At 35.1% G+C, this 26,683-nt stretch overlaps 1 protein-coding gene across 2 annotated transcripts; it reads right to left on the minus strand.

The window, feature by feature from the left end:
• Positions 1–7,691: 7,691 nt before the first annotated feature.
• On the minus strand, positions 7,692–26,309 carry LOC101115671 (arylacetamide deacetylase). 2 transcript variants are annotated; one of them, XM_042235523.2, is made up of 6 exons: positions 26,129–26,171; positions 23,668–23,748; positions 18,848–19,070; positions 16,965–17,034; positions 15,582–15,753; positions 7,692–10,600 (listed from the first exon to the last, which is right to left on the minus strand). In XM_042235523.2, exons 3-6 carry the CDS (start codon positions 19,032–19,034, stop codon positions 10,004–10,006), a joined length of 1,026 nt encoding a protein of 341 aa, XP_042091457.1. In that variant the 5' UTR covers positions 19,035–19,070; positions 23,668–23,748; positions 26,129–26,171; the 3' UTR covers positions 7,692–10,003. The 2 variants fall into 2 exon arrangements, with proteins under 2 accessions (XP_042091457.1, XP_004003292.3); XM_004003243.6 differs by lacking the exon at positions 23,668–23,748 and having other exon boundaries at positions 26,129–26,309.
• Positions 26,310–26,683: the final 374 nt, after the last annotated feature.

The following is a 26,683-nucleotide window of genomic DNA, read 5'->3' on the forward strand; positions in this document are numbered from 1 at the left end:
AGTTCACTCAGACTCATGTCCATTGAGTCAGTGATGCCATCCAGCCATCTCATCCTCTGTTGTCCCCTTCTCCTCCTGCCCCCAATCCCTCCCAGCATCAGAGTCTTTTCCAATGAGTCAACTCTTCTCATGAGGTGGCCAAAGTACTGGAGTTTCAGCTTTAGCATCATTCCTTCCAAAGAACACCCAGGGCTGATCTCCTTTAGAATGGACTGGTTGGATCTCCTTGCAGTCCAAGGGACTCTCAAGAGTCTTCTCCAACACCACAGTTCAAAAGCATCAATTCTTCAGTGCTCAACTTCTTCACAGTCCAACTCTAATACCCATACGTGACCACTGGAAAAACCATAGCCTTGACTAGACAGACCTTTGTTAGAAAAGTAATGTCTCTGCTTTTCAACATGCTATCAAGGATGGTCATAACTTTCCTTCCAAGGAGTAAGTGTCTTTTAATTTCATGACGTAGTCACCATCTGCAGTGATTTTGGAGCCCCAAAAATAAGTCTGACACTGTTTCCTCATCTATTTCCCATGAAATGATGGAACCAGATGCCATGAACCTCGTTTTCTGAATGTTGAGCGTTAAGCCAACTTTTTCACTCTCCTCTTTCACTTTCATCAAGAGGCTTTTTAGTTCCTCTTCACTTTTCTGCTATAAGGGTGGTGTCATCTGCATATCTGAGGTGATTGATATTTCTCCCGGCAATCTTGATTCCAGCTTGTGCTTCCTCCAGCCCAGCATTTCTTACGAAATACTCTGCATATAAGTTAAATAAGCAGGGTGACAATATACAGCCTTGACGTACTCCTTTTCGTATTTGGAACCAGTCTGTTCCATGTCCAGTTCTAACTGTTGCTTCCTGACCTGCATACAGATTTCTCCAGAGGCAGATCAGGTGGTCTGGTATTCCCATCTCTTTCAGAATTTTCCACAGTTTATTGTGATCCACACAGTCAAAGGCTTTGGCATAGTCAATCAAGCAGAAATAGATGTTTTGCTGGAACTCTCTTGCTTTTTCCATGATGCAGCGGATGTTGACAATTTGATTTCTGGTTCCTCTGCTTTTTCTAAACCCAGCTTGAACATCTGGAAGTTCACGGTTCACTTATTGCTGAAGCCTGGCTTGGAGAATTTTGAGCATTACTTTACTAGTGTGTGAGATGAGTGCAATTGTGCATTAGTTTGAGCATTCTTTGGCATTGCCTTTCTTAGGGATTTGAATGAAAACTGACCTTTTCCAGTCCTGTGGCCACTGCTGATTTTTCCAAATATTGAGTGCAGCACTTTCACAGCATCATCTTTCAGGATTTGAAATAGCTCCACTGGAATTCCATCACCTCCACTAGCTTTGTTCGTAGTGATGCTTTGTAAGGCCCGCTTGACTTCACATTCCAGCATGTCTGGCTCTAGGTGAGTGATCACACCATCATGATTATCTGGGTCATGAAGATCTTTTTTGTATAGTTCTTCTGTGTTTTCTTACCACCTCTTTAGTAATATCTCTGCTTCTGTTAGGTCCATGCCATTTCTGTCCTTTATTGAGCTGATCTTTGCATGAAATGTTCCCCTGGTATCTCTAATTTTCTTGAAGAGATCTCTAGTCTTTCCCATTCTGTTGTTTTCCTCTATTTCTTTGCATTGATTGCTGAGGAAGGCTTTCTTATCTCTCCTTGCTATTCTTTGGAACTCTGCATTCAGATGCTTATATCTTTTCTTTTCTCCTTTGCTTTTTGCTTCTCTTCCTTTCACAGCTATTTGTAAGTCCTCCCCAGACAGCCATTTTGCTTTTTTGCTTTTCTTTCCATGGCGCTGGTCTTGATCCCTGTCTCCTGCACAATGTCATGAACCTCCGTCCATAGTTCATCAGGCACTCTATCTATCAGATCTAGGCCCTTAAATCTATTTCTCACTTCCACTGTATAATCATAAGGGATTTGATTTTGGTCATACCTGAATGGTCTAGCGGTTTTCCCCACTTTCTTCAATTTAAGTCTGAATTTGGCAATAAGGAGTTCATGATCTGAGCCACAGTCAGCTCCTGGTCTTGTTTTTGTTGACTGTATAAAGCTTCTCCATCTTTGGTTTCAAAGAATAGAATCAATCTGATTTTGGTGTTGACCATCTGGTGATGTCCATGTGTAGAGTCTTCTCTTGTGTTGTTGGGAGAGGGTGTTTGCCATGACCAGTGCATATTCTTGGCAAAACTCTATTAGCCTTTGCCCTGCTTCATTCCGTATTCTAAAGACAAATTTGCCTGTTACTCCAGGTGTTTTCTGACTTCCTACTTTTGCATTCCAGTCCCCTATAATGAAAAGAATATCTTTTTTAGAATACTACAATTTTGTAATTAGTCCTACATGCATGTGTTACTGTCAGTTTTTAATATTAATTTCTTTCTATTTTTAAAATCACAAGACACAGCTATTATTGTTTTATACAGTCAACATTCATTTTCAGTTTTGGTTTGTCAAAATATTTACCATTTTTTTTCCTGTTCTTTATTTTTTCCTTCCTTTTTGACCCTTCATCTGGGGTTCATTTTCTTCTGCTTGAAATAATCCTCTTTAAAATCCAAAGGATTTTATGTTGGGTTGTGAACTCTCTTGAATTTTATTTGTAAGAAAAGTGCTCATTTTGTCCTCAGACTAGAAAAATATATTCATATTAGTCTTTTTCTGGTGCTTTTTCTGTGCTAAGTCGCTTTAGTTGTGACTCTACGGATTGTAGCCTGCCAGGCTCCTTTGTCCATGGGATTCTCCAAGCATAAAACTGGAGTGGGTTGCCATGCCCTCCTCCAGGGGATCCTCCTGACCCAGGGATTGAACCCACGGTTCTTGCATTGGCAGGTAGGTTCTTTACTACTAGTACTGCATGGGAAGCCCTTTCACCATATGTTAATGACTATTCTCATTATTTTGTATTTTCTGTCTTTTAATTTCTTTGTTCAAAATACAATTTGTCTGACCTCTCCCAATATTCTATACTGTATTGCAGTCAATATATTGACCAACTTCTACACTGTAAAACCAAGAGTGAACTCCAACATAAACTATGGACTTTAGATGATTATGAGGTGTAAATACAAATTCATTAACTATAGCAAATGTATTACTCTGAGTGGGAACATTGAAAATGAAGGAGGTTATGTTATGCATGGCAGAGGGTATATTGGAAATTTTAAAAATATATATTTGTTTAGACTATGCTGTATCTTCACTGCTATGAAGGCTTTTCTGGCTGCAGGGAGCAGGGGCTACTCTCTCTAGTTGTGGTGTGTAGGCTTCTCATTGTGGTGACTTCTCTTGTGGTGGAGCATGGGCTCCAGGGCACACAGGCTCGGTAGTTATGTTTCCCAGGCTCTATAGCACAAGATAAATAGTTGCGTGCATGGATTTAGTTGCTCTGTCGCATGTGGGATCTTCCCAGACCAGGGATCAAGCCCATGTCCCCTGCATTAGCAGGTGGATTCTTTATTACTGAGAAACCAGGGAAGTTCTGGAAATTTCATATCTTCTCATAAAGGCCAGGTCAAATCTTCCAGCATTAGCATAGGAGAAAAATATTTGTGGAACTCCAAGATAGAAAAGAATATTCCTTCTCAAAGATTCTGGAAAATAGATTAGAAGCACATTCCCCCTATGAGAGCAGTAAGTGAAGGAAGCCATAAAAAATTTTGATATATCTTTACTATATCTTTAATAAAAGCCAAGCAATTATATGTAAATAGAGTATCATAAGAGATATGCATTGATTGGAATAGTTTTTGAGAGAATGGTGGACAACTTTGCTGTACCCAAGCCCAAGGTGTTTGATAAACAGGAGAAAGGTAAAGGACTGTGTAACATAAAAAGCACTGACGTAGACTTTGTAAGTCCAATTTTTAAAGTTCATTTCTGAGTTTAATATATAACTTCCTATTTCAAGCTATATATTGGTTAATATATAGCCTCAACTTAAACGTTGTTAAATAACTCCACTATAAAATATTGGAAGTCAAGATGTCTTACATGGGTCTTTAACTCTGGTGACTTTAAGGTAAAATAAGTGTTTTCTTTGTCAGATTGTACTTTCTAGAGAACAAGAAAAAGAATTTGGATAACTACTTTTTCTATGTTTTCAAAGGAATTCCTGCATAGAGTTTGGTTGGTACAAAAGGAAAAATTTTAACGTACAGATCTGTTCGCCCAGGAGAGAGAGAATCAAAACTTAAAGCGGTATTTCACTAGAACACTTCCGACACTCATTTTCTTAACAAACCATGAACTTTAAATAACCCAACCTCAGATATGCAGATAATACCACCCTTATGGCAGAAAGTGAAGAGGAACTAAAAAGCCTCTTGATGAAAGTGAAAGAGGCGAGTGAAAAAGTTGACTTAAAGCTCAACATTCAGAAAACTAAGATCATGGCATCTGGTCCCATCACTTCATGGGAAATAAATGGGAAACAGTGGAAACAGTGTCAGACTTTATTTTTGGGGCTCCAAAATCACTGTAGATGGTGACTGCAGCCATGAAATTAAAAGATGCTTACTCCTTGGAAGAAAAGTTATGACCAACCTAGATAGCATATTCAAAAGCACAAGGCTATGGTTTTTCCAGCAGTCATGTATGGATGTAAGAGTTGGACTCTGAAGAAACCTGAGCACCGAAGAACTGATGCTTTTGAACTGTGGTGTTGGAGAAGACTCCTGAGAGTCCCTTGGACTGCAAGGAGATCGAACCAGTCCATTCTAAAGGAGATCAGCCCTGGGATTTCTTTGGAAGGAATGATGCTAAAGCTGAAACTCCAGTACTTTGGCCACTTCATGCAAAGAGTTGACTCACTGGAAAAGACTCTGATGCTGGGATGGATTGGGGGCAGGAGGAGAAGGGGACGACAGAGGATGAGATGGCTGGATGGCATCACCGACTCGATGGACGTGAGTCTGAGTGAACTCCGGGAGTTGGTGATGGACAGGGAGGCCTGGCGTGCTGAGATTCATGGGGTCACAAAGAGTCGGACACGACTGAGCTACTGAACTGAACTGAACTGAACTGACCTGAATCTAATTGGAGATTCTTTCATGAATAATGATTAAGGGCATTTGTATACAGACCTATGGACTCAACAGTACTACATGGACAGCTACCTTTCAGGTCTTAATGACCACAGGCATTTTGGTGGATGCCCTTTCACTTTTCAGTTCTCAAAAAGCCTGCTTTTCCTCCTTCAAAAATGACTCAGTGAATTTCTTGCCTAATATGCAGTCTTTGCCTGGCAATTAACTTAGCATTAAAACAAAAACATATAAATTTTTCATATAGTCTGCAGGATTACATAACAGGTTAAGACTCAGGGGAAAATGTTTAAAGATTACCTATCACTCTTCTCTCTCTGTCTGTCTCTGTCTCTCTTGTTTTGATTTGTTCAACAATTTCTTTTCTTAAAATATATACTTTAATTTTCAAAGCATTCAGGTGAAACTAGTAATAAGTCATGGTAATAGATCTAAGTAATAGAAATTGTGGGGAATAATTTTCTTAACCAAAGGCAAATCTTTCTCAGGTTAAAATAGATATGTAGAAATTAAAGTTCACCCTTAAGATGCTATCTTTAAAAAAAAAAGTTATTGAGGAATCTGCATACCATTTTTCAGAGTAACAGTACCAGTTTACATTCCTTCCAGCACTGGATCAAGGTTTTCTTTTCTCCACATTGTCACTAGTATCTCCCTCTTGTCTGTTTTTAAAATCATCATCCTAACTGGTGTGAGGTGATATTTCACTGTGGTTTTGATTTGTATTTCCTTGATGATTAGTGATATTGAGTACTTCTTCATGTACTTGTTGATAGGTTTGATGGAAGAAATTTACATATATTGAGGTATAGGGAGGTCATTTTGGCTTATACATGATTTGGCTTGAACTTTATGCCAACCCAAAAGAGTCCGTCTTATGACCTGTCAAACATCCACTTGCTTTACCCAATTTTTAAAAATGAAATTGCTAGATTGTGTAGAAGGTCCAACTTTGAAGACAGGGATAAATGCCTCCACTTCCTATGTCACTGATGCTAGTTCTCCCTTGATGAGGTTTTATTCCCAAATACCAACATCATGCTGATTCATTGTGTATGTTCTAGTCCATCTCTTTTGAAAGCTTGTAGGAATGTACCCATCATGTTTGATATTTGTTCTTTGTTCTGACAGGATATAAAACTGTGGATCAGGCACCCAAAATGGAGCCAGGTAGACACTTTGTGGATGTAGTTTTGGATATATTCTTGCATTACTGAAAACTTAAACTTTCTGAACTGTATAAAATTCAAGGACAGCATCAGCCATTCTCAAAATATCATCTGCTAGTGTTAATGATCATGAGTCTGGGTCTGTTCATCCAAAACACAGCAAAGTCAATCTACTGACACTGGATTGTGGTGAAGGAAAGCACAGCATTTAATGCAGGGTGCCAAGCAAGGAGAATGAGCAGTTAGTGCTCAAAAGATCTGAACTCCCCACTGGTTTTTGGAGATGGATTTTAAAAGGCAATTCTGGTGGTGTGGTTGCAGGGTGCCTGAGTATCTTTCAGATCTTTTTAAATTGATTGTTGGCTGAGGGTGATATTTTGGGAGTCAACATCATCAACCTTGTTTTCCCAGCTGGTTTGAGGTCCATATGCTGGTTGTTAGTAGTTTCCATCTGTGGGAATCTGGTGTCTATAAAAACAACTCAGGAGGGACTTCCCTGGTGGTCCAATGTTGAAGACTCTGGCCTCCCAATCCATGGAGTCCGGCTTTGAACCCTGCTCAGGGAACTAGATGCCCCACGCAGCAATGAAGATGAAAGATCCCATGGCCCCCAACTAAGACTGGTGCAGCAAAATAAATACAGAAGCACTTTTTTTTTTTTTTAAGTACATTAGGAATGTGCTTCAGACACTGTTATCAATGTTCTATTGGGAGATCCTGTGTCTCTGCTATACGCTTGATCTATTGTTTAAAGTGTTATCAGTTTGCTGGCCCTATCACTATTCTTTGTTGATACATGTTCACATTTTCTTAATCATCAGCATTCTAAAAATTGGAGTATAATTGCTTTTACGTTGTCTTAGTTTCTGTTGTATGATGAAGTAAATCAGCTATATTTACACATATATCCCCTCCCTCTTGAGTCTTCCTTCCCTCCCCCATATCCAAACACTCTGTCATCACAGAATACCAAGCTGAGCTCCCTGTGTTATACAGCAACTTCCCACTAGCTATCTACTTTCATACATCAACCCTACTCTCTCAATTCGTCCCACCCTCCCCTTTCCCACCATGTTCACACGCCCATACCCTATGTCTACATCTCTATTCCAGCACTGCAAAGAGAATTTCTCAAAAACCTCTATCAAAACAAATAGGCTTGGCAATAGATTGAATGGAATGAGACAGTGTCCGTCTGGTGGTAGGGATGCACACATGAAAGCACTTTGTGTGGTATTCTTTGTTGTGCATTTCTACCCCACCTGACAGAACTTTCTACAGCTGTTTTCTGTTTTTCTTCAGCAGAGAGCAAAGGCATCAGGATGGGAAATTGACAAAAATGAGGAGTTTAAGTTACATAGTCATTCACTGATTGTCATGTACCCTGATGCTGAAGGAGCACAATTAAGAGTCTCTAATTGGAATAAAAATCTGTTCTTTAAGAAATGAAGAAAGAAAAAAGTAATAAATATAAAGAATTTTATGACTTTGTGTAATTCATCTCTGGAGTACAAAAATTGATTGACTTTGTAGATTAAACAACCAGATAAATACAGAGAAAATAGCATGTAATTATTTCAATTTATGTAGCAACTATATTAGACAAAATTCAGCAATTATTTTCTTGTCCCAAATTCAAAAAGCAAACTTGAAGAAGAGAATAAACACATTTAGTAAAAAGAAACTCTAAAATGTAGACCTAATATCAAGCTGTTAGATAATACACTTAATATCAAATAATTAAAATCTGAATGCTGGAAAAAACACAAGAGTATCCATTATTGCCACTGTTTCCCTAACACTTTACTGGAGATCCTAGACAGAGCAATATGACCAGAAAGAAACATAAAAGGCATGAAGACTGTTAATAATTATTGATAAAACTCATATTCACAGTTGAAACAATTATCTACATAGAAAATCATAAATCATTTAGTGTAGAGCTTTCAGAACTACTAAGTGAATTAAGCAAGGGCTTGGGATACAAGGTCAATATATAAAAGCAACTGGCTTTTATATCCCTGATGTCAACAACTAGAAAATGAAAATTACAAGTAAATATTGTAATTTTGAACAGGTTTAAATATGAAAAAATCAGATATAAATTTAAGAAAATAACATAATAATGCATGATTTGTCTCTGGACTTCTGTTTTGGTCTAATTAACATCCATTCACTTATTCAGCAGTGTTTTTGCTTGTTTCATTTTAAATGCACTAATTCAGTTAAGGAAATATTTTCTAGTATGCTGAACTCGAACACTGGACTGTCTTTATTTGATGACGTTTTCCACTGCAGAATACTTTGAGGTAGGCAGAGGATAATGACAAACACCAGTAACAGAAGTATTCAACAAAATATTTTTACAGCACTTTTTTCAAATAATTGAATTAATTATGTTTCATAAATTCTGTATTTAGAGGCACACATACAATTTCAAAAAATAAATTTATTTTATATAAAACATCTTCAAACTTACCTATCACACTACTCAATAATTTATTTTCCCAAACTATTTTTAAATTTATAATGCTATAGTGTCGTTTGGTATACATTTGAGGACATGTATATATGCGCTACTGCTGCTAAGTCGCTTCAGTCGTGTCCGACTCTGTGCGACCCTATAGACGGCAGCCCACCAGGCTCCCCCATCCCTGGGATTCTCCAGGCAAGAACACTGGAGTGGGTGTGTGTGTGTGTGTATATATATATGTGTGTAGATGTAGATTAAATACATTGGTATATGAGCATATGTGCAAACATATATGTATGAAAGTGAAAGTGAAGTTGCTCAGTCGTGTCCGACTCTTTGCGACCCCATAGACTGTAATGTACCAGGCTTCTCTGTCCATGGGATTTTCCAGTCAATATTACTGGAGTGGATTGCCATTTGCTTCTCCAGGAGATCTTCCCAACCCAGGGCTCGAACCTGGGTCTCCCGCATTGTAGACAGACGCTTTACCGTCTGAGCCACCAGGAAGTCCAATATGTATACACATATGCATTTTTGTTTCCTTGTGCTTCTACTACTGCTCAGCTACTCATATTTGGAGCTATTTTCTTAGCTGACTCCATGTTGATATATGGCAAAACCAATACAATATTATAAAGTAATTAGCCTCCAATTAAATAAATTTATACTAAAAAAAAAGGATTCAGATTATCCAAAAGTAAATGTTGCTTTTGTCTGGCTAAAATAATCTGTCAGCACCTCTCATCAAAATATCAAGAGATTGAGATATCTTTATATCTCAATTATTTATGTTGTTTTCCTTGACTAAGGAGTTGTGCATTAGAAAATAAATTTTACAGTGGTGGACAGTTGATATAGAACTGGGACAAAAATACATAGAAAGAATAACAACTTCATTCATGCCAGCATTAAATGGATCTTATCCAAGTACCTGAAACCACGCAGAGTAAATGGTTGGTATTAAACAAGCAGACACTTCTTCTAACTAAAGTAATTTATGAAGCAAGTAAAATGAAAGGAATGTAAGAAAACTAGATGCTTGAAAATGATAGCTAAAAGTGAAAAATAAAATCTAATATACTCTGAGAAACAAAAGTGAGTGAATTACTCTGAGACTAACCTGTAAAAATCATTCCTTGACAATAACAACGATTACCTACATGCAGATTTAGAAAAACTATACGTCTATAATACGTTTATACATCTGTAAAACACGTATTCCTAATGTGAGTACTCTGGGCATTTGTCCTTTCTTCCTGAAATTCTGGAGCTTACCTTTTTCTATATTGATCAGATTTTTATTACAGGTTTTCATGTAGCCAATTAATATACTGATCAGCTGCTCTATAACCAACTTTAGTAAAAAGAAAAGAAAGTGTTCCATGGAATGCACCCTCTATGTGGTTATGGATCACTCGAACTCCAGAATTCTGAAGTCGAGTAACATACATGAGTCCATCATCTCTTAAGACATCATATTGACAAGTGATGACATAGGTCAGGGGTAAACCACGCAACTTGCTGTCATCAGCTAGCAATGGTGAAGCTTTCACATCTAGAATCCCTGGATATTTTTTAGCCAGCTCTGAACTACCATGAGTTGGAATCTTATAAATGTGACCTTTCTTAAACTTCTCAGGGAGCAAAGAACTCCAATTAACAAATTTGAACAGATGGCTTGATTCCAGAGGAATGTGTTGGTTGGAAAACATTGCTTTCTTAAGTGATCTATCTGTAGTAAAATATTCACTCCAGAATCTGATCATGAGCGATTTTGACAGAACTGGATAATGTGCATTTTCTCTATATGATGGTAAATCAAAATCAAAATTCTGAAGGGCAGGATATATTAAAGTTTGAACCTTGAGCTTGATCTTGATATCTGGATCTTCTAAGAGCTGGAAAAAATTATAATATATTGTTTTAATAAGTCCTTTTAATGAAAAAATTAACCACAATATTAATGTATTATTAAGGTTCTTAAAAATATAATTCAATAACACATTTTGATAAAAAATAAAAATCTTAACATCAGGTACATTTTAGTATTCAGTTCAGTTTAGTTCAGTCACTCAGTTGTGTCTGACTCTTTGCAACCTCAGGAACTCCAGCATGCCAGGCCTCCTTGTATATTAGATGTTCATAAAGTTAATATGTTTTAATTTTTAAAGCAAAATTAATTTGTATCCTCCTCATAGACTGTGGAATAGAATCATTTTTTTTTAAAGAGGATCTTTTACTAAACGTAATTTCACACTTATGGAGCCTGGATTTATAATCTGAGGTTCTATAAGTTCATAATCATGTACTTGATCTTCTCTTTTCTATTATTGAGCTTCCCTGGTGGCTCAGATGGTAAGGAATCCACCTGCAATGCCAGAGACTTAGATTCAAACCCTGGATAGGGAAAGTCCTCTGGAGAAGGGAATGGCTATCCACTCCAGTATTCTTGCCTGGAAAATTCCATGGACAGAGGAGCCTGGCAGGCTACAGTCCATGGGGTCACAGTCAGACACGACTGAGTGATTAACGTATTTTTCTATTGTTAGAATTATTTTAAATATCTAAATATGTTAGCAAGAATTGAGATGGGAAGGAAATAGCTTGAGTTTTAAAGAGATGCTTGATTCTGGATAAGTTTAAATTATACAGAACTATGAAGTTTTTAATATTTGAATGTATTTGATATTTTAAATTATTACTCAAATTTAATATGTAAACAATAGTTCAAATAAAATTTGAATTTTTGTGCTTTTCTAAATATAGTCCCCATCTTCTTCCAGAAACAGAATTCTATAGTTTTCTTCAAAGCTAATTTTCCTGCAATGTGCTTCTGTTACTGGTACAAACTGATCATTTTATCAGTCATAAAATATGTATCTAGTGAACTGCATAGTTATATTTGGTGAGTTAAAATTTTCAGAACCAACTTTATCTTGTATATGCCTGAAGCAATGACATACTCAGGAAGAATCAAACTGATTAGCACACTGAAAAATAGTATCGCTTCCTTATCATTCAGAGCACTGGCCAGGATTTCAGGTACAATTGGGTACAGGTAGTGTGTATCCAGTTTTCAAGAGAAAACTTTTATGAATTACCTATTAAGTATGATGTTTCTTCTAAGTGATTTTGTATACATACTTTTTCAAATTAAGGAGATTGTTTTCTATTCACTGTTTCCTAATTTTTTCATATTTATAGATTCGGGATATTATCTTTAAACAATTTACTCTTATTAAGATAACCATTATTTTCTTCTTTAAATTATTAATTTGGAGAATTGTATTAAAGGTATTTTAATGTTAAACCTATCACAATCTACTAGAATGAACTCAAAATAGTCATGATATACTAACCATTTAAAGTATTGTTTAATTTTTTGAATAGTATTTTAGTTCAGGATTTTGCATCTGTGTTCACAAATGTAGATGTTTATCATTTTTCCTTCTCAAATTGACCTTGTCAGGTTACGAATCAAGATACATCAGCCTCCCAAAATGCAACTTTTACAACTTTTGGAATTTGTTTTTAGTAGATATTTCTATTAAAAATACCTCTTAGAGTTTGTGTTTAAAACTACTTGATCCTGGAGTGTGTGTATGTAAAAATATAAAAATGACCATTCAGTTTATTTCATGATAATAATATAATCCTTGTTTCATATTTCCCCTAGAGTCAGTTCTTTTTATGGTGAATATTTCAATTTCATGTAAATTTGAATGCATTGCTCTAAAGGTGTTCAAAGTATACTATTGTATTTTTAATATCTGTAAGATATATAGCTATAGTCTCCTTTTCTTCCTTATATCAACTAATAAATCTTAATAAAGATTCTCATCTGTTTTTTTTTTTTTTTTTGGTCTGTCTCACCCAGACTAATCAACTGTACCGCTTTTTTCAAGAAACTATTTCTGTTGACTTTGCTGATCTTATTGTGTTTATTTTTAATTTCATTTTTGTGCTCTCATCTATCTTTTATCCCTTTTTATTTTGTCTTTGTTTTTATTTTTTAGGCATTCTTTTCTTTGTTTAATTTCATGAAATGGATATTGACCTGTCAATTTTAGCAATTTTTTTTTTATATTTAGTTAAGGCTTTATATTTTCCTCTAGATGTTGATATATCTGTGTTTCACACAGTAAAATGCATATCTATTATAATGCAGGTCAAATATTTTCACATTTTCATTATGATTTCTTCTTTCGCACTTGGATTAATCAGGAATGAGCATCTTACTTTCAAAACATACAGAGTTTTCTCTTGATATTTTATTGGTAGTGCAAAGCATTATGCTAACTGTGGACAGAGATATAATCAAAATAATTTGATTTCTCAAATTTTATTGTGCATACTTAGAATCACTTGGAATTCTTGTTACATATGCATAGTGTTATTCGGGACATCTGTGGTAAGACCAATGATTCTCTATCTCCAATATGTGCCCAGATGCTGCTCATACTGCTAGTCCACATACTATGCTATGAATAGCAGGGGTCTATTTGATTTCAGTTCTTTGAATTGTTTGAGAGTTGGTTTATAACCCTGCATATGTGCCTGATTAAGAAAACTGTTTTGTGTGTTTCAAAGAAGTGTACATTCTTCTGTTTATTATTTTATGTTCACTGTTTAAATTTATCAACCATGCTGTTCTATTACTGAAAGAGATTAGTAAAATTCTTCCAATTTTGCTATTAACTTGTTCATTTTCCTTTATTTCCTATCAGCTTTGCTCTGTGTTTTCAGACTGTTATTAATTGCATGTAAATGGATGTGGGTTTTTTTTCATCTTCCAGTAAATGGAATTATAGTTAGAAATGTTGCATGTTAATTCCAGGAATAGTTTTTTTCCTCTAAGATTATTTAATATGATTATAAAATAAGTATACTGATCAGTATTTGCTTGACATATCTTTTACTATCTTTTTTGTTGCACCTATCTATATCTGTGTTTTAAAACATCCTATTCATACAACTTCTGTTGGAATTTAAAATTTGATTGTTTCCATTTTTGTATTCTACCAGAATTTTTAATACATCTGCATCAAAACATTTATTAACATTTTTGGTTTAAATTCATAATTTATGTATTATTGTGCATTCTATTTATCTCATCTATTCTATTATTCTTTTTCCCTTTTGTATTCTTTGAAATAATTTTTATTATTCAATTTTCCTGTGATATCATTTCATTGGAACATTTTTATAAAATTTTTTTATATGTCCACTAAGGATAAACATAAAATTCATTACTTTATCAATGTGAAGATGACTGGATGGCATCACCAACTCGATAGACATGAGTTTGAGTGAACTCTGGGAGTTGGTGATGGACAGGGAGGCCTGGTGTGCTGTGTTTCATGGGGTCTCAAAGAGTTGGACACGACTGAGCAACTGAACTGAACTGAACTGAATATTAATTATATCTTTATTACTTTCTTACAGAATATAAAGTTATTGGAATATTTCAATATTCTAATTAGCCCTTCTATGCATAGGTAATTATTATTTTTCAAATTAATTGATTTCTATTTTTATATCACAGGACACAATTATTATTGTTTTATAGAGTCATGTTCATTTTCATTTTAGCTTGTGAATATATTCACCTTTTTTCCTTCTCTTTATTTTTTCCTACCTTTTTGATCCTCCCTCAGTGGTTAATTTCCTTCTGCCTGAAACAATCCTCTTTAAAATCCAAAGGGAGAGTGTATTGAATTGTGAATTTTCTGGAATTTTATTTTAATTGTGAATTTTCTGGAATTTTATTTCTAAAAAAAGTCATCATTTTGTCCTCAGATTAGAAGGATATATTCATATTAGTCTTTTTGCCATATATTTAATGAATTCTCATTATTTTGTATTTTCTATCTTTTAATCTCTCTGTTCAATATTACAAACAATTTTCTGATCTCTCTTCCAATTTTCTATATTGCTGTATTGCAGTCAATATGTTAACACTTCTACATAGTAAAACCTAGAATGAACCCTAATATAAACTATGGACTCTGGAGGATTATAATGTGTAAATAGAAGTTCATTAACTGTAGCAAATGTGCCACTCTGGGTGGGGTTGTTGATAATGAAAGAGTCTGTGAATGTGTGGCAGAGGGTAGACTGTAAATTCCTCATCTTCTCCTCAATTTTTATATGAATCTAAAATTGCTCAAAATGTATAAAATCTTAAAACAACTGCATTTAAAGCCTAATTTGTATGGGTAATGTTTTTATTTATTGAAATTTTGTATATTTTTCAGATATATTAGTTTTTATAGCTTCTTTCATGAGCATATTTCCAAATTTTAAAATACAGTTTTATTTATTTTAAACAGATTCTACTATAACATTTTTCTAACAATAACAATATCTGAATCTGAGTGATATTTTTTCCTGTTAATTTGTTTTTATTTTCCTCTTTGTGTATCTGCTTACCTTCAACTCTCTGTTGATTGCTAACAAAAAAAATCAGTTTTAAGAATAAACTGGAACCTAGGATCATGTTGACTTCTCTCAGTGATGACCTATATTTCTTTCTGGTAAGCATATATACGCATATTAAAGTATATTATAATATACAATATTCTGAACATATGTCATGAATATACTTAGACTACATACAATATTCTGATTTCTTAGTTATACTTATAGTTACCCTTTATTGATTTTCTCTCATTAAAAGTGCCAATGAACTATATAGGAAATTGTTTCAGCATTTTATATATAAAGAAGTATCAAACTATGAAATCATTCTTCTCAATGTTCCCTAAATACATAAAATAAAATTAGTGACAAATTATATTTATAATCCTGATGTATGAGTCAAAAATTAGTAAATGAAAGATAAGAAAATACAATAAGTGAAAATGCTAAGCATCTTACCTGCTGTGCCGCTGCTGCAGCTAAATTCCCTCCAGCGCTGTCTCCAGAGATACCTATTCTTCCAGGATCTACACCATAGCTTTCAAGAATTTGGGGGTCTAAAAACCATTTTAATGCAGTGTACACATCTTCAAATTGAACTGGAAAATGGTACTTTGGGGCTAGTCTGTAGCTGTAGATAGGAAAGCAATGCTTTCTTAATCATTGATTTTCTTATCATTTAAAATTTTTTCTTTAATTTTTGCTTTATATTGGCTTATATTTGATTAACATTGTTGTGTTAGTTTCAAGTGTACAGCAAAGTGATTCCATTACACAGATACATATATCCATTCTTTTTCAGATTCATTTCCATATAGTTTATCACAGAATATTGAGCAGAGTTCCCTGTGCTATAACCATTGGTTTTCCAGGACTCTTGACCCAAAATCAAAAGTAAAATTTTGCTTTTACCAACATATTTGTTGGAGACATGTTTTTCCTAATCATAAAATTTGACTAAGAATCTCTAAATATTGCCATTTTTATAATCAAAATGTAAAGTCCAATTGCTAAATTTGGTTCAGTCTTGGGGAAATACTTATTAGCTGCTACCTTTCCCAGAAAAAAATATTTGCAGAGTGACTAATTTTGGTAAATATTCTACTTTTTTAAAAAAATATCATTATTATTACTTGTTTCTCTAGAATTACTGTTATTTTGTCAAAATATATCAGTTTAATATGATAATTATTCCATTAGTCCATTAACTGAATTTTCTGAAGTTTATGTTTAAAAAGGTTCTCACAGAGTGTGTTCTATAGAAAATTTAAACCCTTTTCCTACTCTTTCTAAATTGTGTATTAGAATGGACTTTGAGATAGGTTTTATCTTACTTTCATGGTAAATATGGGTAATATCAATGGATTACTAACTTCTGGGCACCTTTCTAAGCACTGTTACATGTATTATAATATGTAGTCCCCATGTCAATGATGAAATATGCAAATCACTAATACTTAGTTCAATATCCCTTATAATATCAATCAGTTACCAATCTGCAGAGCTGACAGTCAACCCCAATCCTCTGACTCCAAAATTTCCTTAACATTCTGCTAATTATAGGGAAAGATCCAGAGGTAGTAGTTAAATCCATGTGATACTGTTGGCTAACTTCATTTGAACAACATCTTTCCTTTCTGACCTCTGTTCCTTCTTCAAATATGGTGCATGCCTTTTCTCTCAACTGCTGGACTGGACAGCTTCCGACATTAGGTTTCTCTGTCCATAGTCAATGTCATCAGAGGCACAGATTAATTTTTGCCATAATAAGACACTCTATATAGTTGTGTGTATATTGATATGTAAGGCATATGGCCTAAAATCAAATAACACAGCTCTTACTTGGTTGATATGACAACTGCATCAAGTCTGTCAGCTGTCCATCTTGACAGAAGGTCATAGGTATAATAATCTGAAATAAAAGAAAAAATACTGGACTGTTAGGGGACGTTCAACTTTAAGGGATCCAATATATTGCATTTTCCTTTGTGTGCCATTTCTCAAGGACTCTCTGTTCCTTATCAGTTTCTGGAATACAGGAAAGAGTAGAGAGGCATGCAGTTCTCAGGACTGAGATCATGGGAAAGGGCACCGGCTTGGATTCCTTTTGCTGATTCTCTTCAGCGACCTTGTATGTATTAGACTATCCATTTTATTGCAACTGGTAGAATTTCATTCTTTGTAATGGCTGAGTAATCATTTTACTGAAGATATATAAGCATGCATTTCTGCTAATGAAATACCTTTGTTCCACTAGAGACTTGGGTCCCCCTTGTCCTTCTTTCTGTCTTCATTCTCTTTGGACCGTGGAAGCCTACCAAGCTCACTTTCTCCACTAGGCTTTCAAGACCTCCCTGAGAGGATGCCCTGTGCCTTCCTGAGCAGTACAAGTCCTGTGCATGGGCTTTATCGGTTTTCCACATAACCCGAGAGATACTGCTCTCTCTCTCTCTTTTTCTCTCTTTCTTTTTGTCAACTCCAGTCCCCAGGTCCCAGTCTGTAAAAGACCGCAACACTGGACCTCTGCTGCTGCTAAGTCACTTCAGTCGTGTTCAACTCTGTGCGACCCCATTGACTGCAGCCCACCAGGCTCTGCCGTCCCTGGGATTCTCCAGGCAAGAACATTGGAGTGGGTTGCCATTTCCTTCTCCAATGCATGAAAGTGAAAAGTGAAAGTGAAGCCACTCAGTCGTGTCCGACCCTCAGCGACCCCATGGACTGCAGCCTTCCAGGCCTCTCTGTCCATAGGATTTTCCAGGCAAGAGTACTGGAGTGGGGTGCCATTGCCTTCTCTGACTGGACCACTATAAGAATTTAAAAATGATACTGTCAAGAATAAAGTTTACTGTGATGACTTTATATTTCTTCCCTTTATCTTAAAATATTACCTAAAGAAAAAAGTCTAATACTTAGCTTCCTGTTGATCAATTTACATATTCACATGTCAGTAGAATGTGAATCATGAAGTCTGGTGATCCTTCACTTGCCCCTGATCAGTTTTCCGTTTCAGAGCACAGTGGCGTGTCTTACCCTTGCCAACCATACTCTCAATACACTGGACCTTGGGCCTTGAACATCGTCTTCCTACTTTCAATCCATAGTGCTATCCATTGTGATAACATACAGGAAAAAAATGTACTAAATGTCTCCTTTCAACATAAAAACTAAACTGTTTTTCTGGAGTACAACCTGATCTGGGAAAGGATAAAAATGTTCTTCAAGGGAAAAAAAAAAAAATAAAATGCAACTCATTATTTAGTCCTATACTGTTAAGCAGGAGATGATTTCAAGAAAGCTGACTATACCTTAATATTTAATTAAGTAATTGGAAAGCTTTTTCACATCTATATTGGACCATTAGGAACTTGGAAAATAATCATTTGAGTCTTAAAGGATAAATAAGACATTTTCAGCAATATGTTAATGAGTTCAAAAGACAAAAAGAGTTTTTATTTGCTAAGGTGCTTAATCTTCATTCTGCGAAATTTGTACGTTCTGTCAGTGAGTGGTAAGATCAGAAACTGTCTTAATTTTTGTAACAAAAAATGTGTTAAATTCTGAATGTTAATAACATTTTATTCAGACTGAGATTTCAAAAACTTAATTCATGTTGCTTTCCTGAAAATAATTTCAGAAGCAAGAGCATGATATTTAATTTGTAGCTCCCAATATGAGAATCATCATTTACATTATATAAAATGAATCTACCAATGTATCACCCTTACCATTACTACCCAAACACCAGCCACCACCATGAATATAAAACAAGCCTCTTCTTAATGATTTTGTCTTCTGTTGGGGCACATATATACGGACAGGAATATCATTGAATGTTGTATCTCTCACAATTATGTTTTCATCTGATGTTGGTGGAAAACCTTGAATTCTTGAAAAGAGTGTCATCGATTTCATGAAATGGTTTAGCCCCAATATTTCAGCAAACAGGGCCTAAAATGAAATAAAAATACACATATACTCTAACTGTAAAAAATGTTTTGAGTCAAGAGGTGTACATAAATACTCAATATGACCCCAAAACTCTTAGTTATAGTCAGAAAAATCAATGATTATACCACCAGAAGATATACAAACCCAGATGCTTTACTACTGTATGATGAATAACTTAAGTGACATTAATCCTTACTTATGCTGCTGCTGCTGCTGCTGCTAAGTCGCTTCAGTCTGACTCTTTGTGGAGCCCATGGACTGCAGCCTACCAGGCTCATCTGTCCATGGGATTTTCCAGGCAAGAGTACTGGAGTGGGGTGCCATTGCCTTCTCCAATCCTCACTTATACACTCACCCAATAGATATTAATATGGAATATATAATTCTGTTGTCAATGACCAGTAGAATTAGGTAAGCCATTCATCCTCAAAAATAAAAAGAAAAGAAAAAAATCACAGTCAAATGAAACACAAGTTATAAAAGTACATTGTAATATAAATATGGGAAAAATTCTTTGGAATAATTGTCAAGGTGAGGAAAAGGTTTTTAACTTTAACTAAGACTTAAAAGGAAAATAGAGTTTGGATGATTAACTGAAGAGAAAACATTTCAGTCAGATTAAGTAAGCTTAGTCTAGAGAAAAACAAAATGTGGTGATAGAAAAATACAGATTGTTTGCTATTCCTATCCTTTTAGACTCCAAGAGGTTGAATGAAAGGAAAGAAGAGTCCTTAAGAAGAATTTAATAAAATATACAACACACACATATTAAAAGCCAAACAAAACCCAAAGGCTATGAAAGGCATATTGATAAGTTTTGTTAAATTTAACAGTAATATTTTAAAAATCTAGTAAAGTGGTTGAAAAGTCAAAGCACAATGTAAATAATAAACTTGCAGTTATGAAAATGATAGTCTTTAGAATATATAACAAACTGATTACAGTAAGAAATACATTAACAATTCAATAGACAAAATACTCCAACATTTTTTTCATTAAAGGTCTAGAATGACTGAGGCTTTAAGGAACAGAAATACTCAGTTTTCAAATATGTAATTCAAAAGGAATGGCAAATACCAAAAAATGGTGGAATAAGCACTGTTTTAACCTCTTTCATTTCTAATTTTATTAAAATGAAGGTAAAATAAAAATCTTAATACATTTTTGCTATGAAAGCAAAATACAATTGGCCCTCCATATCCTAGGGTTGTGATCTTTGGTGGGTTGAGTCCAGGCTTCCCAGTTGGCGCTTTTGGTAAAGAACCCACCTGCCAATGCAGGAGACATAGAAGAGGCCAGTTTGATCCCTTGGATAGGGAAGATCCCCTGGAGGAGGGCATGGCAACCCACTCCAATATTCTTGCCTGGAGAATCCCATGGACAGAGGATCCTGGCAGTCTACAGTCCATAGTGTTGCACAGAGTCAGACATAACAAGTGACTTAGCAGGCACACACAAGTTGAATCCACAGATACAAAATCCACTGATAAGAGGACTGGCTATATTAATTGGTATGTGCCATATAATATAAGGGACTTCAGACTTGATATTGTTTTCTGAGGGGGTTTCTTCTATCAATCTCCTGCCACCCTGATAACAAGACTGTATTATAATATAGGCTTCTGAAAAAAGGCACAGTATTGGAAATCATAATAACAAAAAGCCTAGTTCTCCAAGACAAAGCAATACTAAAATGTGTATGCAAACAGTAACAGAGCTTAACAATGCAGGAATCAAGAACTGAAAAATTGAAAGGAGAAACAAACAAAGAATCCAAAGTTATTAGCTGGAAATTGACATTTTATCTCACATTTTGATAGAAAAAGCAAATAGAAAAGTAGTAAGCATATAGAAAATTTAAAAACTATCAACTCAACAGAATTAATGTATTGAGGACATTCCACCTAATGAAAACAGAATACACATTCTTTCAACTGCATAAAGAAATTTCACAAAGATGTACCATATGACAAATTTTGGGGAAAAATATCTCAACAAGCCAAATAAATTAAGATCATACAGAATAGTTGTCAATCCATAGCATAAGTAAAATAAAAACTGGAAACATAATAGTGTATGAGGAATCCCTACACATTTGGAAATTAAACAACATATTCCTAAATAATTCATTGGCCAAGGAAAAGATACCTCTAGACAAATTGAAAAAATATTTTTGAGCAATTGAAAATGAAATTATAGCATATCAAAACTTGTAGAGTGCAGAAAAAGCATTGACTGAAGGAAAATTCTTAGCTTTAAATGCATTATTAGAGGAGAAGAAAGGTCTAAAGGAACTGATCTAAGCTTCCTCCACTACAAATTTAGAGTTAGATTAGCATATTAAACTCAAAGTATGAAGGAAAGAATAAAGGGAGGGGGGAAACCTGGAAATCAATAAAATCAAAATAGATAAAGAAAATTAAAGATTTATTCCTTGAAAAAAAAAATCCCATAAAATTGATCAGCCTCCAGTCAAAATAATCAGAAAAAAAAAAAGTTGCAGTTTACCAATATCAGAAATAAATGAAAGGACACAATTTTAAATGCTCAGACTCATAGACACAGTAGGCAGCAGTCAGTGTGTGCTCAGATCAACTGGACTGGCCATCCAGGGAGTGTGAAGTGTAGGGCAACATGGGACTAGGACTTGGATAACTGTAAGACATGTGGAAAGAAATTGAAGATGACACAGACAGATATATGATGCTTATGAATTAGAATTGATATTATTACTGTAAAAATGACCATACTCCCCAAGGCAATCTACAGAGTCAAAGCAATCTCTGTCAAAATACCAATGGCATGTTTCATAGAATTAGAATAAAGAACTCTAAAATTGTATGGAAGTACAAAAGACGCTGAATAACCCAAACAATTCTGATAAAAAAGAACAATGCTGGAGGTATCATGCTCTCTGATTTCAAACTATACGACTAAACTATATTGATCAAATAAGGACTATACTGGAAAAAAACAAACCGAGACATCAATGGATTAGAATTGTGATACTGGAAAAAAACAGATCCAGACATCAATGGATTAGAATCTCAAGACCAGAAATAAACTCACACTTATATGGGAAATTAATCTATGACAAAGGGCAAAAATATACAATGGGGGAAAAGACAACCTCTTCAATAAATGGTGTTGGGAAAACTGTATAGCTACATGCTAAGAATCAAACAGGACTATCTTCTCACATCATTTAACAAATATACTCAAAATATATTAAAGACATAAATGTAAGACCTGAATCAATAAAACTCTTTAAAAAATAGGCAATATGCTCTCTGGCATCAGTCTCTGCAATATTTTTTTGGAAATGTCTCTTCAGACAAGGGAAACAAAAACAAAAATAATCAAATGGGACTACATCAAATTAAAAAGCTTTTGCACAGTGAAGGAAACTATCAACAAAATGAAAAGGCTGTCTACTGAATGGGAGCAGATGTTATATAAATGATATAACTGATAAGGGGTTAATATCTAAAATATACAGATTATTAAAAATTAATGTGATCTTGTGTTTGCCATAAGCAATTGGTTTCAATTTCAGTTATATGTATTGAAAATGAAGTTGCTAAAAGTACAGATCCTGTTGACCTGATGAATAACTTTATAGAAAAATGAGAAGACACTTAATAAATAAAAAGCATTACATTAATGTTATTATTATTCATTGTAACACATAAATTACATACATATTTTTTGTAATTTGTATATGTTGTTATTCATGTATTCACTATTACCTGTATTATTTGTTACTGCTGTTTAGTTCCTCAGTCGTGGTTGACTTTTTGTGACCCCATGGATGGTATTCTGCCAGGCTCCTCTGGCCATGGGATTTCCCAGGCAAGAATACTGAAGTAGGTTGACATTTCCTCCTTCAGGGGATCTTCCCAACCCAGAAATCAAACCTGCATCTCCTGCATTGGCAGGCAGATTTTTTTACCACTGAACAACCAGAGAAGCCCAAACATACCTAGCTCAACATTGTGTGTGTGTGATCAGTTGTGTCTGGCTTTTGCAACCCCTGAACTGTAGCCCTCTAGGCTCCTCTGTCCATGGGATTTTTCAGGCATGAATACTGAAGTGGTTTCCATTTCCTACCTGAGGGGATCTTCCCAACCCATGGATCGAACCCTTGTCTTTTGCATCAGCTGCGTCGACAGGTAGATTCTTTACCATTGTGCCACTTGGGAAGCTCACATATATTATATATCATGAGTAATAAATGTTTTTAAAGGAAAAGCTTTATGATTAAATATCTTTGTGCCTTTTTCTCCCTGCCTTTTGAACAAGGGTTCTCGGGTTTTCATTTAGCACCAGGCTTGAAAAATTATTTAGCTAGCTCTACTTGATACACACAAACTGGGGCTAGACTACTATTTTGCTTCCATAATGGAGAACACATGTCAGCCATTATCATGAACACTAGTGCACATATAGACACTGAAACAAAGCTGGTAGTTACAAAGAGGAAGACATTTGTTATTTCCTTAGCCTTGTTGGAGCACTCCCAGACTTGTCTCACAATAGTAGCATCACTCCAAATCTTTGATGTGGCGAGACAAAGAACCGAGGAGCATACACTCACCTGACAGTAGCAGTATGAATCAGCTTAAAGGACTATCTGCAGGAAACAAAGTTTCCGTTTCCTGAGCTTCTTAGGCAGAATCTAAGAGAAACCCAAAATAAAATTGTACTAGGATACAACTTATTATTTATTTGATAAAAAAAAAGTCAAGAAAAAATTACAACATATTTTTGTTGAGAATTGAGAGAATACGGATACTCTCATGCCTTGCTGGTTGGAGTGGAAAATAATACAGAATGACTTTGCAATAATTAGCAAAATTCCAATTGGTTCAGCAATCCCATTTCATGGATTTATCATAGACAAAATGCAACCTCTGGAAGTTTTTCATGTATTACTATTTTATTGCTTGTAATATCAAAATACTAAAAAATAACAAAACTTTGCACCTCAATAGGGCTGAATAAGTGAACTATATTTTTACACACTTACTGAATCCTTTGCATTATGTAAAAGAATGAGGGGACTTTTTACATGAAGATGTGAAAAGATCTATTAGATATATGATTAAATGAGAAATGCAAAAAACCCAACAGAATATTTGTTATGTTGTTTCTTATGGAAGAATGAAAAGGAGACAAAAACATGTTTTTATTGCTATATTCATTATTATTAGCATCATGTGTAAAAAGCAACCCCAGGAAGATCACAATAGCTAATAAAACTGGTGTTCTCCAAAGGCCTGGGAGAAAAGAATGGAAAGAGACAAGAATGGGAGCAGGAATTCTCAGTGTCTACTTTTTTCATATTGTTTTGATTTTTGAAATATATGGGTACATTACTATTTAAAAAATAAAATTTATTTAAAATTATTTTTTAAAAACTGGAGTGGACTACATAGAACAGTAGTGAGCTTTCCATTCCTGGAAATATGATTGTTGAGATTAAAGGTTTCTGCTGGTCAGAACTCTAGCAGTTTTCAATCTGCCACCAAACAATCTTTGTTGATTCCTTTTTTATGTATAGAGAGACAGACAGAGAGACAGACAGAGGGAGGAGGCTAATTTTTTAGTGAGAATGTTAGAGGAGTAAACTGGATCAGGTTTCCAAATAAGTAGTCATAACAAATCCAGTGGTGGTAACTGATTGCCTTCAGCTAAACGTCTCATTCTTGACTATATGGATCTTGAACACTTGGGCAAACTTAGGAATATTATGAGGGACAGAAAAGTTTGGTGTGCTGCAATTCATGGGGTCACAAAGAGTCAGACACGACTGGGCAACTGACCAACAACAACAAACCTCTCATGTTTTTTATTAGGCATTTACAGTCAGCTTTTCTATACCATGAGAACCTACTTGCATGTCTACAGCATATATTGTGTTCCAAAACCATTACTAGTATTTAAATGTCATAGGTAACTACAGAGTAGTTCAAGCACATGACTTCCGAATTTTGTATGAAATTCTGAAAGTGAAAGCTTGTTGTCGACCCACGAAAAGACACCGGAATTCTTGGCCTCCGGAGGAGAAAAATTCAATCCAGGGTCAGAGATGAGGCTTGATCGCTCAGAGCTTTTGTGTAATAAAGTTTTATTAAACTTTAGGAGATAGAGAAAGCTTCTGACATAGGCATCAGAAGAGAGCAGAAAGAGTACCCTCTGCTAGTCTTCAGCTGGATGTTATATAGTCACCAGCAGTCTGTTAATGAAAGAAAGGAATGTCTCAAAACTCAGAATGGCACCAGGCCCTTCACCCATAAAATGTATTTTGGGATAATCTCGGCACCAGACGATTCATCCCAGGCCATAAAACAATTGACTTGAATCTTGTAGAAGGGCAGATTACCATACAAATAGTTTCGTTTACATAGATTAGGGGAACAATATCTGAGTATAGCATAACTGTTTGTCAAGTAGTTTCTGAGCCATTAGGTGGAACGAACTTGAAGACAGAGTCTGGGGTAAATGCATAGTACATTAACATAGCTTAAGACAAATATTTCCATATGGAAAAATGCATTGGTTAGCTCAAGGTTTGAGAATAGTTAACTTCAGGTGAGACCAGATGTCATTATGGCAACACAGTATTTTAAGAGAAACCTTCTTTAAATTTGTATAGAGAAGGAAAAATATATGCTAGTGTGTTTCCTCCTGCCACTTAAGAAAGATAAAAATGTCTGGCACTTGCAGCCGATTTTCTCCATTTGGAGACCCCTGTCCTTCCTGCCTGTTACCCTCTCAAAAGCACACAAGAGTAGAAAAAGTAAAACAAGATTGTCACACACATATGCACACACACACAGTTTTACTGCTAGCAGAATAGATCACTTTAGAAATACAACCTGAATGCCTCCTTGGTCATCTTGTTACAGTTTGCTTTGAGATAACTCAGCTGTATAGCAGTCAGGAGAATTTGACAACAGGAAGCCAAGGTTATGAAGAACTTGTAAAAACAAAATGAAACAAAGCTAGAATCTTAGAAAACTTGACTTTCTTGATTAATAAATATTTTCACTTACCAAATATGATGAAGTTTTTAAAAAAGTATTTAACAGCATTATTTTCCACTGTTCTTCAACATTATCTGGAAGAGGTTCATAAATATAAGCTGCTAAGAGGACTCCCAATATCAGAAAGACAAAATATTTTTTCCCCATGTTGTAACTGTTCTGTTTCTTAAGCAAGACAGTATTAGATATCATTTCAAAGCCTGAAACTCAATAGAGGCAAACACCACCTAGTTATTATGTAACTTCTCGGCCATGGAGTTTCCTCATTGGCACAGTAGGTTGTTATATGGCAGGTACAGAAGGCTAGTGCTGAGGATAAGAGCTGAAGTTCCAGTGTGCAGTTTGTAAAGGATAACATTCACATTTTGACAGTTCATATCAAATCTCCCTGCATTTGCATATGAGAAAAATAACTGTGTAACACCAATTTAGAGAAGAATATTCTCAAAGATTCTGGAAAATAGAACAGACACACACTCCCTCTGTGTGTGTGTCTTAGTTGCTCAGTTGTGTCCGACTTTTTTCACCCCGTGGACTGTAGCCCACCAGGCTCCTCTGGCCATG

This window comes from Ovis aries, chromosome 1 (genome assembly GCF_016772045.2).
Source record: "Ovis aries strain OAR_USU_Benz2616 breed Rambouillet chromosome 1, ARS-UI_Ramb_v3.0, whole genome shotgun sequence".
Taxonomy (NCBI): Eukaryota; Metazoa; Chordata; class Mammalia; order Artiodactyla; family Bovidae; genus Ovis; species Ovis aries.